Source organism: Lampris incognitus, chromosome 4 (genome assembly GCF_029633865.1).
Source record: "Lampris incognitus isolate fLamInc1 chromosome 4, fLamInc1.hap2, whole genome shotgun sequence".
Lineage (NCBI taxonomy): Eukaryota > Metazoa > Chordata > Actinopteri > Lampriformes > Lampridae > Lampris > Lampris incognitus.
Window position 1 is genome coordinate 32,632,770 of NC_079214.1, and position 14,423 is coordinate 32,647,192.

Consider the following 14,423-nt stretch of genomic DNA (forward strand, 5'->3'; position numbering starts at 1 on the left):
GCGTGAGGGGGCAGGAGAGGGCGGGTAGAGATTGTCATGGGTTATATAAATGCTGGCTGTACCGCTGCAGAGTAACGCTGATGGCAGCAGTTTATTGGTCCACACACAGTCGCTCCTGACAGGCAGTTTGTTTTCTTTATCATCCACAGCTGCAACAACTGCAAAGCGTGAGGGCTGAACGATATTAGGGGAAAAAAGGACATTGCAATATATATTGTGATATTAAAGAAATACTGGGATTACATAATTTCCAACAGATGTACCTTTCAAAATCAATAGCTCCATTTGGGAAGGATTCAGCTTTGCAGCAATGAATAAGGTGATTTCTGAAGTGGAAATAAGGAGGTTGTTCAATACTCTGGTTGACTCGATGTGAAACCGTTGTATTTAATCAATACTGACCCATCAATACAGGCTACTCCATGATCAACACAATATTTATCAAGTGATTGGTTTCACCTTAAAGAAGGGTGTGTGTGTGTGATTGAAAGTAGGGTGGTATCTGGGAAGGAGAAAAGAGATTACAGGAGGCCTCACTTTGGGACATTACATTACACTTAAATCTGCCATATCATTTAAGGGAAGCAAACATAACAAAAGCTATCATTTTAACTGCAAAAATAAAACCCTTCTTAAATTACTTTTTTTAAGTGACCAAAACTAGGAAAGAAATGAACAGCAGCCATGCATCATTTTCCTGAGTGTTTAGATAAATAAAATAAACACAACAACAAAACTTTTTTTTCTAAATGACTGGGGTTGCTTTCATTATCTATTGAGCAGTAACAACGTTTTGTTGCATCCTTCATTGCATCCTTTGCAATGTGGCTGATCTCACATGCGTACACTGCGATGTCGGAGCTGAAACGACACGTTGTTCAGCTTGTTTGCACATCGCTCCGGTGCGTCCAAGCACCAGTTGTACTAGTCTCACAGCAGGGGGACTAGTATATATAATGGGGTTTTTTTTCTCTGGAAACCTTCAATGATGTTGGTAAGACAGATGTAGGGGAAAAAAACTTTCCATAGCAGTACAAACCTTAGCAGCTGATGAGTGCGTGGCGCACAAAACAGGCTTGCACGACTATGAATTAGTTTTTTTCCCTACATCTTTATATATATACATATATATATGTGTGTGTGTGTATATACACACACACATACATACACACACAGGTTTATGAGTTATGTCATAGCTGTAACTAACCACCGTTAACCACCTATGCAGGTGTGTTGCAGATGTGACGGAGCCACTCCATGCTCTCGTCTTCAGCCGACACACAAACCAGTCAACCAATGCCACACGCACACACACAGAGAGAGAGAGAGAGAGAGAGAGAGAGAAGGCATTTAGACAGCCTTGAAACAGAGACCTGTCAGCAGTTGACACACATTAACCTTCGTCTCCCTCACAACCGGAGAGCACGCCTCACACCCGCCCATCCACCCAGCACACACAACTTGAAGAGAGTGTTTCCGTCCTTTCTGTTTTCACTCCTGATATCCTTCCCGTCTAACTCCCGTTCTTGTCTCCTTCACCCCCTCTCTTCTAGAATCTTCTCTCTTTTCCTTGCCCTTTCTTGCTTCACTGTCTCCATGGAGTATGAGTTGAAGTGAAACTCGTTCTCCCAGAACTTGTGCCCTCTGTCTGTTTTGGCGCTTCGACGTCTGTGATCCATAACCAGCATGCATAATGTGTGCCTTTTCTCTCTTTCTTTCTCTCTCTCTACCAGTCAATACAGCTCAGTTGATCAAAGCTGTGTGAAAGAGCTGTGCCTACACGGCATGGCATTACATTTTGCTTCTCTGATTTGAGCACGACTCTCGAGGTGAACACACATTATGAGAGACTTTCAAATTCCAGTACCGGGTTCTGAAAATGATTTTATTTTTTGTAATGGATTTGACTCCATGCCGTTTGTAGTAATAGGTAGGGGTAGATATTCTGAATAAATTTTTAGTTACGGTTGCTTGACTGCCATATGGTAAATGGCCCATGACAAGCTGTAACCACTATTAAAAACTCCGCAAGCCCTACAAGGTTTGGCTAGTTTTGTCTTTTCCCTCATATGAATATATTGTCCTGTTTAATGTTGTAAAGAGAAGCCAACTGCAGTATTCAGATACCTAGATTCATATTAGGTAATGGATTTTATCAGTTACCCGTCTGAACAACATGAATGAGGGACAAGCATGTGAAGAGGATAAAGAGGAAGGTGGTATTGAAATTATTGTAAAGGCACAGTGGCCCGATGGATAGCACTGTTGCCTCACAGCATGAAGGTCCTGGGTTCGAACCCCAGGCTGTTCCAGGTCCTGTTTGGAGTTTGCATGTCCTCCCCATGTCTGCGTGGGTTCCCCCCCGGGTGCTCCGGTTTCCTCCCACCATCAAAAAGACATGCATGTTAGGGTTAATACTCCTGTCTGTGCCCCTGAGCAAGGCAATGGAAAGAAGAGGTGGAGTTGGTCCCCAGTAGGGGTGCAACGAATAATCGACGTAGTCGACAAAAATCGATGACCAAATTAGTTGCCAACGAATTTAATTGTGGGTTAGTTGGGTGACGTCATCGCGCGTGTTTTTTGCGCCGACTCAGAATGCTCTGACATGATGCAGGCAATACCGCTTACTGGACTTAATTGAACAATAGAGCAATGGCAACACCTTCACGACCAAAAACATCCAAAGTGTGGGAGCATCTCACTCTCAACTCAGCCAAAAAGGTTCTAAACTGCAACATTTGCAAAGCTGACCTTGCCTGGCATGGGAGCACATCCGTTATGCTGGAGCATCTGAAGAGGAGGCATGTTGGCTCTCTGTGCGTTGAAGACTCGTCTCGGTAAGTTAGTTAGCTAGTTAACTAGCTAGTTAATGTTAACAGCCATGTTACTTCACGTTATGAGCTGTAACGTTTTCTATTTTAAAATACATTTTCTCTTGATCAATGAATTGCTAATGGCATTGAACATACATAGTAGCTAGCAAATAATAACGTATTATTCACAATGATCCTGTTCACATTCCAAATGTGCCTTAACCATATTAAAGGGCACTCGCTTAATGATGCTCCAAAAATATAACGGCAACTATTCAGTCATAAGCTTTAACGTTTCGACCACACATATTGATTGTTAAAAAGATCGGGTAGCCAATTGTGGTTGGAACCAAAGCCAACATACGCAGGGAGCCCCCAGGTCCTAGTCTGAGATCCACTGACGTAACGGGTCTTGTCGGTCTCTTCAACGCTAAAAACGTATTCCTTCCTAAATGCCAGTCTTACAATGGTTCGTTTCGTTAAATTCTGTGTGTGATTTCACCGCGTGTTGTATGTTATCCAGGAACAATGAAGTCGAAAGTAACACCCCCAACGACCGTCGCTGCTAAACAAATGCAAATCAACAGCTCCGATGGCGACGGGCGCGGCTGGACATCGGAGCACAGGAGAGCCACGCATATCAATAGCTCCGATAACGACGGGCGCGGCCATAACATCGGTACACACAAGAGCCACTCATATCTATGGCTCTGTTAGCGACGGGCGTTGGTAAACATCGGAACACAAAGAGCCACGGACATCTATAGCTCTGATAACGGCTCCTAGAGGGTAAATACTGAGTCTCATCAGCAGCCAGTCAGACTAGCTTGGTCTAGTCAGAAAGGCACGAACTGAGCAAGCCTCTTGGATGAGACGCGAAACGTCTTCACGGATATATACCAAGTCCAGTTGCACTTGATTCAACTCCTTTGGATGGTTATCCAGCTAATTAAATCATAAATCTAAAGACTCTTAATTCGTTTCTTGAAACTGAAAATTCTGCCGTTTATCCCAAAATCAGGATTATAGTAGCTTGGTCATATCCGTGATGAAGCATGGCCCAGGTAGACATTTACACCCTCTTGTTTATTTCTTTTAAATTTAGAGATTGTTTGATTTATTTGATTATGGAAAAACTGCTGTAGTTTTGTTATATTTTATTGCTGCTACTTTGCTTATCATTGGTTTTAAATTTTGACAGAAAAAATGGATATTGGAAATGAATTTTTATTTATCTTTTGTATCAGCAGGAAAGTTCATTAAAAGATGTATTTTTGAATGAAGTATTCATCTTTATTGTCTTTATTGTTAGTTATCACATGCCTAAAACAACCCCAAGCTAAATTTAAAAGCTGATAGCTAAATAAGAGCCATTGAGTTATTGTGCGATTCATAATCCGATTAGTCGATTATTCGTTTCAATAATCGATAGATTATTCGACTATCAAAATAGTCGTTAGTTGCAGCCCTAGTCCCCGGGTGGTGGTGCTGCCCACTGCTCCTGTGCAATATGATGGGTTAAATGCAGAGAACACATTTATTGTAAGAAGACAATTTGTTGCAACAATACAATGACAAAACAAAATGGCTTTCTTGCTCTCACGATGCCTGTTGTTTTCCTAAGCAAAAGTTCCTACTCTTTTCCCAACGCTGCTCAGCTGAATACAAATATGATGGGAGAAAAGAAAAGAAAAGAAACTCTTGTGTTTCATGTCATATTAGGTCCCTTGTGAATCCAAACTGTCTCTGTGCGTTGTTCGAACCAGATGTAAGAGCTGTTATTACAACAGACCCTGACTCAACAAAAGCCTTTTCATTTCCGTGTGTGTGTGTGTGTGTGTGTGTGTGTGTGAATATGTAAAATGCATAAAAATATAAACGCTGTCTATGGATTGTTGGGCGAGTGCTGTCATGAAGACTAGTATGCAAATTCCCTGCAGATGGAGAAAAGAGCATAAGAACAGGAGAGAATAAGAAGAGGGATAAGGGAGGAAAGGGAATGGAAAGACTCATCCATAGGAAACTCTGAGTGAACAACAGAGCAGCAACACATTTTTATTGCGTGAAAAAAAAGAAAAAGAAAAAATAATTAAAACAGGATGAACAGTGGGGAGTGAGAGACTCAGATAGACAAAGAGAAGAGAAGAAGAGGGGAGGTGTCTGTCTAAAGCTGCTGGTGTCACAGAGAGATGAAGCCTCCTCCATCCCAGTCACACATTTACTCTCTTTTGTAATGCTCTCTCGCTCACGCCTCTCTCTCTCTCTCTCTCTCTCTCTCTCTCTCTCTCTCTCTCTCTCTCTCTCTCTCTCTCTCTCTCTCTCTCTCTCTCTCTCTCTCTCTCTCTCTCTCTCTCTCTCTCTCTCTCTCTCTCTCTCTCTCTCTCTCTCTCATCCCTTTTGTCTCAACTGCCTCCCAGATGTTACAACTCCCAGCATTGATCCACTTTTCCCTCTTCGTCTAACAATGATATATTCCTTTCCCTTTTTTGTACCCTCTCACATGAACTGTATCTGTTCTTTCTCACCTGCTACCTCTTTTCTTTCATTCTCACATAGGATTTCTCTCTAACTTTAATTTCATCACTTTATCATTTCTCTCTCTCTCTCACACACACAACATGCACCACAATAAATTCTCCTTATCTCCTTACTCTAACATTAACCGCAAAAACCTACTGACCCCTGCCCTTACCTTAACATCACCTCAAACTTGCCTGAATTCCCTCGCTGTTATTCTATCCCGAAATCAAAAATGGCTCTCTTCTCAAACCGAGAGCCAACCAAATGTCCTCAATCTGCAGGATTTCCCTCATCTTTTAATCCTTGAATAAAAAGGATAAAAGTACAAACACACACACACACACACACACTTCACTGTCTTGCTCTCCTCGCTGTCTCATACACCATCTCTGTCTATTGCGCGCTCTCTCTCTCTCTCTCTCTCTCTCTCTCTCTCTCTCTCTCTCTCTCTCTCTCCTCTCTCTCCTCTCTCTCTCTCTCTCTCTCTCTCTCTCTCTCTCTCTCTCTCTCTCTCTCTCTCCTCTCTCTCTCTCTCTCTCTCTCCACACACACACACACACACACACACACACACACACACACAATAGTCATATACAAATACAAACAGGAGTCAGTCGCATGAAGAGACATGATTCAGTTCATTGCTCACCTTGGCTGGCTTGATCAATGGCAGTCTGCCTGGTCCAAATCCTCCCACAAACAGAGCTGAATAAACAGACAGGGAGGGTTTACACAGGCCCTGCTAATCCCCTAATCCATAACCTGCTTTGTACATGCCCCGTAGCACACTTACGCATGTACATTGATAGCTGCATGCATTGTCAAGCACATAGGCAGACAAGCATTTATGCAAGCAAGAACGCACACTTGCATGAGTAAACATGCCCCACACTCACTGGTGCTTTTCCCTGCCTTCAGCCTATTATCCTCTTTGACCTCCTCTTACAATGGGACATGGTTAATAGTCTCCTCAAGCTTGATAACAGACAGCGAGGTTGGTAGAGATTAATGGAGACACACACACACACACACACACACACACATACACAGAAATAACTCAAAGTTGATTATTTTACAGTCTTTCATGCTCTTTACACTATTCTGAAGTGTGCATTTGCGTGTGTGTCGTGCGGCGCGCCGCGGTGTGTGTGCGCTTGCATGCTTTTGATGAATGAAATGAAAGTATCATGTGTTTCTGAATGTAACTGCTTGTCTATTACTATTTCGGTGGCTTGATGGGATAATTGTAGTGTGAACGAGTCATATAGCGTCTGCCAAGACATCTTAATTGTCTGTCTCCAGCAGCATGGATAACATGAGCACAGTACTTAGTGTCATTAGCGCCAACTCCATGACTCAGAAAGAGACGTTATCAGCAGAGCGGAGAAGGAAATGATAAGATTCATCTTTTTTATCAGTGTCTTTGGACGTATTAGACAGGATTTCCACTGCCCAGTTGCTCTTCTGTGAAACTGAGACAGATTATTTGTCTGTCCTCTTTGCTTTTGCTCTTGCCGTTTGTCTTCTTACCTTTCCTATCACTTGTGTCTCCACAGTTCTGACATTCTTGGCCAGAGCTTATGTTTGGTTGAACGTTTTTGTTTTGTTTTTTTCTACTTACACTAAAGGAAACTACAGTATCCCACCCACTATTAGTAAACCAGGAGTTTTCCACATGGAATTGATTATAGGACAAAAAAAAAAAAACTTTGTGTGAAACTTTGACTTTTAACTTTAGGGTATGTATTGGGGGGGTATCAACAACCCAGCACTTCAAACCCATGAAAATACCAAGAATTTGATGTGAAAGAAGCTTGTAGTCAGTACTTTTTTACACATATATGTCACATCTATGTACATGTACATGTGGCTGTGTTGGGGGTGTGTTTGAGGGTGTGTTCCTATGAGGCAGAGACTGAGCGTTAAAGGGAAACAATCATGATTTCCAAAATAATCTCTACACAACTTAACAGCTATTTATGTTGTAGGTACACAACATAAATAGCAGTAGGTATCGTGGCTGCTAAAAGTGTAGGTATACACTTTTAGCAGCCATGATACTGAGCAGTCTTCTGTCTTTTTCCATAACGCCCTGGACATTGTGCAGAAAAGTGTCTGCAGAGACATCACTGATGGACAGTGGTAACCTTCAGTGAAACTGCTGCTCCTTTCCGTGGGCTGTATGGATATAGGCTACGATTGTAAAAGAAAATTTGAATAACAATGCTACATACGGTGCGCACACATAATGCAGCATGGTGGCACAGTGGTTAGTGCGGTCACCTCACAGCAAGAAGGTCCTGGGTTCGACCCCAGGGTAGTCCAACCTTGGGAGTCATCCCGGGTCATCCTCTGTGTGGAGTTTGCATGTCCTCCCCGTGTCTGCGTGGGTTTCCTCCGGGTGCTCCGGTTTCCTCCCACAGTCCAAAGACATGTAGGTCAGGTGAATCAGCCATACTAAATTGTCCCTAGGTGTGAATGTGTGTGTGTGTGTAGGGTGGGGTGGGGGGCTGTGATGGCCTGGCAGCCTGTCCAGGTGTCTCCCTGCCTGCCGCCCAATGACTGGTGGATAGGCTCCAGCATCCCCACGACCCTGAGTAAGGATAAGCGATTTGGATAATGGATGGATGGATGCTACATATTGTAGAGAATGCCACTCAATGCCACATAAAGATGGTGATTCACATTTCAAGTCACTGCATGCACTTTTCTGCCCAATTTTTGTGGCATTTCAGAGACTACTCATATGGATGTTGAAAACCGTGGTTGCTTCTCCTTAATTTTGAGTCACCTTGAGTATTTATTGCTTTTACAGTAAACTTTAAGGTTGAAAGTCAAAGTGTCAATCTATGTCTCTGTGTCATCTTTAACCCTGTTGTACTGGTTGTGTTACAAAGTTGGCCTGGTTGTCATGGCACCTGTCTCACACTCAGCTCTCCATCTCTGCCCCTCTTCATTGCTCTTTTTAGGTCCGCTGGACCAAGACAGCAGGCAGTGCATCAGACAAGTTCCAAGAAACGTCCATCTACAATGAGACGCTTCGCATCGAGGGCATCCAGAGGGTGCAGGGGGGTCGCTACTACTGCAAGGCTGACAACGGGGTGGGGGGTGGCTGCATCAAGTCCATCCGTGTAGATGTGCATGTAAGTGAGCCGGGAAAGAGAGATTTAAAAAAAAAAAAAAAACTCCTGCCGCTTGTAGATCACAGCTGACTATCACGACAACCATTCCCACTGACAGAGTGATGAGAAGGAAGGAGAAATGATAGATTGGCGGAAGAATGACATTTCAGTGTGGGAATGGCCTCCAGGAGTATCTGACTTGATATGACGTTGGATGGGTGAGAACAGTGGAGGGAAATGGGAAACAAGGGATGCAGTAAACTAAAATGATGATCATGATAATGTTAATGATGCATTGATTCAAAAAGCAAACGGAAGTAAGCTTGATTTAAATGAAAACTCAGTAAATTAAAGTTCTCACATCTGAGCCTGAAGTCTAAATTTTAACTCGGGTTAGATGATTCCACAGTATCACTTGGTTCAGGATGTGATTCAAAAGTGTTTCGACTCTGCCATTGAGGGTTGTATTGAAATGCTTAATCATGTCCAGCCAGATACTCCTGGGCTACAGTGAAGTCGGCACAATATATCGAGAGTTATTTTAATAAGAGTTAGTCAGGTGGTACGGGCTCCCTAGCCCACTGTTTCTCAACCACCCCACACCACCTCCACCCGAACAAACCCGACAAGTCGCCCAAACAATCCATACTGCAAACGTCTGTTTGCTAGTACCTACATCTCATCTCATCTTATTGATGATGTCAGTTACAAGAAGGCTGATTTTTATTCAGTTTATCTACCTGATTAGAATCTGGCTGCCAAACCTGGTACTTAAATAACAAATTTATCCATACAGTACCATCTTTGTTTCTCTTGTAAGTAAACACATTGCTTTAAAGAGAGAGACAACAATATTAAATCATGGAATATTGATAAATGAAACGTTTTACTATGTGGACACATAACAATTTTGGGGACTTTTCTGTACTCTAATGATGATACAGAGGACACCATATTTGTGAGATATTGTATTGTTTTTCCCAATCTTGTATGGGTGTTTTTTTTCTAATTGGGATTAGAATCTTAGGTAGACCTAATTAAGACAGCAGCATCAAGACAAAGGTTAATGTTGTAAATTTAAAAAAGGAAAAGTGTCACCAAAGAGGGCAGTTACAAATATGTGGACAAAAACACTGTCCATAGAGAGATGGTCAACATTCTCAAGGTCTGGCAGTGTAATTGTGAAATCGGTTAATAGTTTTTACTGCTGCCATGGTGAAACGTGCAGTAGACAGCTTGCATTCAGCCGGAGAGAGGACACAGGATACTGTATCAGCTTAATGCATACAGTGCCATTTATTTCAGAAAGTACCTTCAAGGTTGTCGCTGTTTTCAAATGAAAGCATAAGCACATATTCTAATGCTGAAAGGCTAACAATCAACAAAACTTGATTAGTAAGGCTGTCAGACATGTTTTGGTAACTATTTCAGCAGCAACCCGAACCAAATTTCCATTCGGGTGGAATATTTGGCAAATGCTCTCATGTAGCTGTCAACCTAGCACTAACCTAACTCTGTTGACCCTTCTCCCAAGAAAACAGGTAAAAAAAGAAAGAAAGAAAGAAAAGGGTATTTATGCACATACTAGGCCCACTAGGTACCTAGGTTTTGAGAACTTCATAGCAATGCCACCTGGCCCTCTTTAAATCTATTACAAGCTGTTAATTCTACTCCACTGAGCAGTTCTTGACAGCAAGGTAAACAAGTCTCTTTGTTCTTATTTTTATAAGCAGCCCTGACACTGCAAATTATAAAATAAGACCCTGTGGGTGGTTCCAGTTTGCACTACATGTGGAGGTTGAGAAGCAGAGTGTTGTGTTATAGGGGCCCCGTGCTGCTGTCTGTGTCACCGTCCACTGTCCCTCTGAGCCAGGGGCCAGGTCATACAGGACAGGCTGGTTCACTGGGGGCCCCATTAGACCTACACACCAAAAACCACCACAACGCCACTCTATGTCTTATATTCACAGCTTGCTGACTTCTTCCATCTTTTCATTCATTCAGTCATTCAGATCATAGTTCATTTATTCAGTTGTTCAGTCATTCATTGATTCATGCATGCATGCAATTATTTTTAGAGAAAGATTGTCATCACTCAAACCCAACGACCCTAAATAACCAGTACCTAATTAAAGTAAAACATGAATTTATCCCTCCACTCATCTGTCCTGGTTTTATATATTGCATGCCACTATGGTCTGCTCCCCCCACCAACCCAAAGTGTCAAATCACTGTCACCAAATTCATCCCACACACTCACATACATGCATGCATGCACATCCAGACGCACAAGCACATACACAACAAAAAACCCACAAATGTACGCTGTGCTTCTCCTCCTGGAATTTGAAACTAAACAGGTGCCCCCACCCAACCCTTCGCTTCTGCTGCTTCTCTGCAGGCACTGGTTTGACAGGCTGCTGGGTAACTGGCAATGGTCAGGGTAGGGCAGTAAGCAGGCTGTGAGTTAGTTCTGACAGGAGCTCCTTGAATTTAACCAGCTCTGACGGCCAAACGCTTGTTCAATTACTCCCCCGCTCGTGCAAACAACCCCACCCACACAATAATGTGTAAGACCCCTAGCAGTGCACAGGCACACTCCACCACACAGTTCAACTTTAAGGCAGGCAAGAGCATTACACACATAGCCATTGGAGAGAGAGAGAGCAACTAGCAAAGCATTGAGAGGGATGAAAATGGAGGGAACAATGGGTGGTTGCAAGGACATGAGCGATGCAAGATTTAAAAAAAATACTGAAATCAGTGAATGCTGTTTGTGATTGTTGATTGTGAAGGGGGGGGCATGGGTAGGACAGACAATAGTTTGAATGTCCTGGGTAGAACAGATTTTACTAATTAAAGAGTTATTTGGCATTTCCAGAGAGAGAGAGAGAGAGAGAGAGAGAGAGAGAGAGAGAGAGAGAGAGAGAGAGAGAGAGAGAGAGAGAGAGACTCAAGAAGGCAGATGCTCTCATTTTCAAATTTAGATGCATCCACAAGACCAGTAAGAGAGCGAGAGAGAGGTGCCTTGCCCAAGAAGGCAGATGCTCTCATTTTCAATTTAGATGCATCACAAGACCAGTTTATTGGACCAGAGGGCAGAACATGTTGTGACCTGCATCTTGTACCAAGCAGAGCTTAAGTTCTTTTTTTCCACTTTCACACTCTTTCTGTCCATCTCTTGCTCCCCCTGTCTCCAACAATCTTTAATCATTTCTTTTGCCAAATATTAGTCCAAATATTAGTTATACCTCGTTAGTTCTCTCTCTCACTCTCATCTCTCTCTCTCTCTCTCTCTCTCTCTCTCTCTCTCTCTCTCTCTCTCTCTCTCTCTCTCTCTCTCTCTCTCTCTCTCTCTCTCTCTCTCTCTCATTCCCTCTAATTTTTGCTCTAATAAGCAGAAGTCAATTACTCTACACTGTCTCTAGATCTATCACTTTTCCTTCCTATTCTGTCCTTCATTTGTTTTTGTTCTCTTCTTCATTCCTTTCTCCTACCTCTTCATTCCCCACCTTTGTTCCCCACTCTTTTGTGTGTGTGTGTGTGTGTGTGTGTGCTGTATGATGTGAGTCAGACTGCTTCCCTCTCCTCCCAGCTGTGTAGCTCATCAACTTAAGCCCATACCTTGCTCAGTTCATCTGCCATGCATGTGGCTTCATCTCTGCTTTCATAGGTCATATGGAATCAAACATTTTTCACACAGACACACACACACACACACACAAATACTCGGACACCCACAGACATGCATACTCACCTACATAGATGCATGTCTGCACATACACACACCCACAGCTAGATGCTCAATGTTAGCACTCATGTGTACACATGTACAATTGTTTTGGATATAAAATATATGGAAGTGGTAGCACTTTAACGCCCTGTAAGTGTAGCTATAAGTCATTGTAAGATTCATTATAACCATGTATATGCCCTCACAACACCTCACAACCACCTTTATGATACATTATGTCAATTTGAAATAATTTATGCATTATAAATATGTCATCATTAGCCTGTTTATCTGTCAAATGTCATAATGCATCATAGCCAACTTGTTTTGCTGAAGTTTTGCGGAGATGCATAATGAGACTTCAGTGCTATTTCAGTCTTCAGCCATAGCCATTAGTCATTGTAATACACATTATAGGAAAGTATGGGCGTTATAGATGCAATAGATACTTATAGGACGTTACAGATGCTTATAGGGCATTATAGATGCAAGCTTCATAGAAACTGTTACTGGAAGTTTTTTATTGGACTTTATTATTTGTAACCCACAGAAGACAATTCACAAATATGTACCATGATCCACAAACATTTTCACATTTGTGGATCCATTTTTACATGTGGAACGGGTTTTACACATTTGTGGATTGCTTGCTTTGAGTTTGTGGGTCATGTGACATTTGTGACTTCCCTCCTATTTATTTGTGGATTTTTGTCCCATTGTACCGCGCAGATCTGTATAAATCCACAAATGTGAGGTGCAGTTATTAGCTACACCAGCAGGTGGTCTCTCACATGAGCTGACGGAACTACCGTCTGTACTGGAAGCCTAAAACAAGAGTCTACATAGCATCCGCATAGATCCGCATCCAGTAGACAACAAACTTACAGTTAATTTTAAGTAGTATTTATTTGCACTTATAAAAAATAATTCAATATGCAGTAGGCTAGTTTCTGAATCACAATTTATGTATCCATTACAAGTGCATTATATGTTAATACCAAAGTGAACAAAAAGTTCTTTAGTTTTAAGAACGCTTTAATCATTTTATATCAAAGTATAAGTTATTGAAATGCAGTATTCCTGAGTGGGCTTTATAGAATACATAACCACTATACATTTCATTTCATGTTTGAAATGTATAGTAGCGAAGCTTTCTTTAACAACTGTGACAGGAAGGTATAATGTATTTTAAACATCAATAAATGTAAACTGTACAACTTAAGTAGTAATTAATGATAAATTACAACATGTACACGGAGCTAAACTATTCAAAAGTAAAACATATACTTTTACAGAAAAGTTTAGATGAAGATGAAAATGAGAGAAGAGTCCAAACAGACAGCTGCAGTAGAATGCAGTGTTGATGGAGGTTTGGAGTCCAGTGATGGTAACAGCTGGGACAGGAGCTACGAGGCCAATGTGCTGCTCAGAAGATGGGGATGAAGAAAGAAAGGGATGAAAGGGTTAGTGATATCTGGGAGGAAATCCACAAGCCACATCATTCCCATAATCATGTAGCAGAAACACACCAGTGACATCATGGCTTACAAAGCATTTAACCTTTAAATGACTGTCACTAGGACAATGATCATTTTGCATTGATCAGGCCAACTGTCCTACTTCCGATTCCATCACTATGGAACCAGAACATTTACTGATCAACACAAAGTGGGAAATGTAGGGTATTTAATTGATTGGTTATCCCAGTTGTAGTGTGAATTACCAATTATTGTGAAATAAATACATTGTGGTGAGAAGGCCATGGATAACATCAAAAACATGGCGCCGCTAGCCGGTGGACACCATGGGGCAGGGCTGGCCAGTGGAAATGACGCAGATGAGCGTGGCGTTGGCACTGTCAAACACCACATCCTCCAACTGCAGCCCCGTAGTGGCCGTCCGATAGGACTGGATGTCCGCGTGAGCGGCTTGGTCTGCAGCCATGGCAGCGTAATCGAGTCCCAAGTGAACGGACCCTGCCACCGCCCGGGAAAGGCAGTCAGGGACCAAGTTGTCCTTGCCAGCCACATGCCGGATGTCCGTTTAAACCCCGAGATGGCAGAGAGCTTACGCTGTTGGTGCCCGGACCACGGCTCGGAGGTCTTGGCCATGGCAAAAGTCAGTGGCTTGTGGTCGATGAAGGCAGTGAAACGGCGGCCTTCCAACAGGAACCTGAAGTGTCGGGAGGCGAGGAAGAGACCCAGGGGCTCCCGGTCGAAGATTTTGTACTTCCGC

At 42.6% G+C, this 14,423-nt stretch overlaps 1 protein-coding gene across 1 annotated transcript in view; it reads left to right on the forward strand.

The window, feature by feature from the left end:
* Nucleotides 1–14,423, forward strand: part of LOC130112027 (MAM domain-containing glycosylphosphatidylinositol anchor protein 1) — a 326,189-nt gene that overhangs the window by 45,266 nt on the left and 266,500 nt on the right. The window contains exon 3 of the mRNA XM_056279334.1: nucleotides 8,303–8,470. Within this exon, the coding sequence (XP_056135309.1) occupies nucleotides 8,303–8,470 (168 nt within the window). The remainder of the gene's footprint in view (nucleotides 1–8,302; nucleotides 8,471–14,423) is intronic.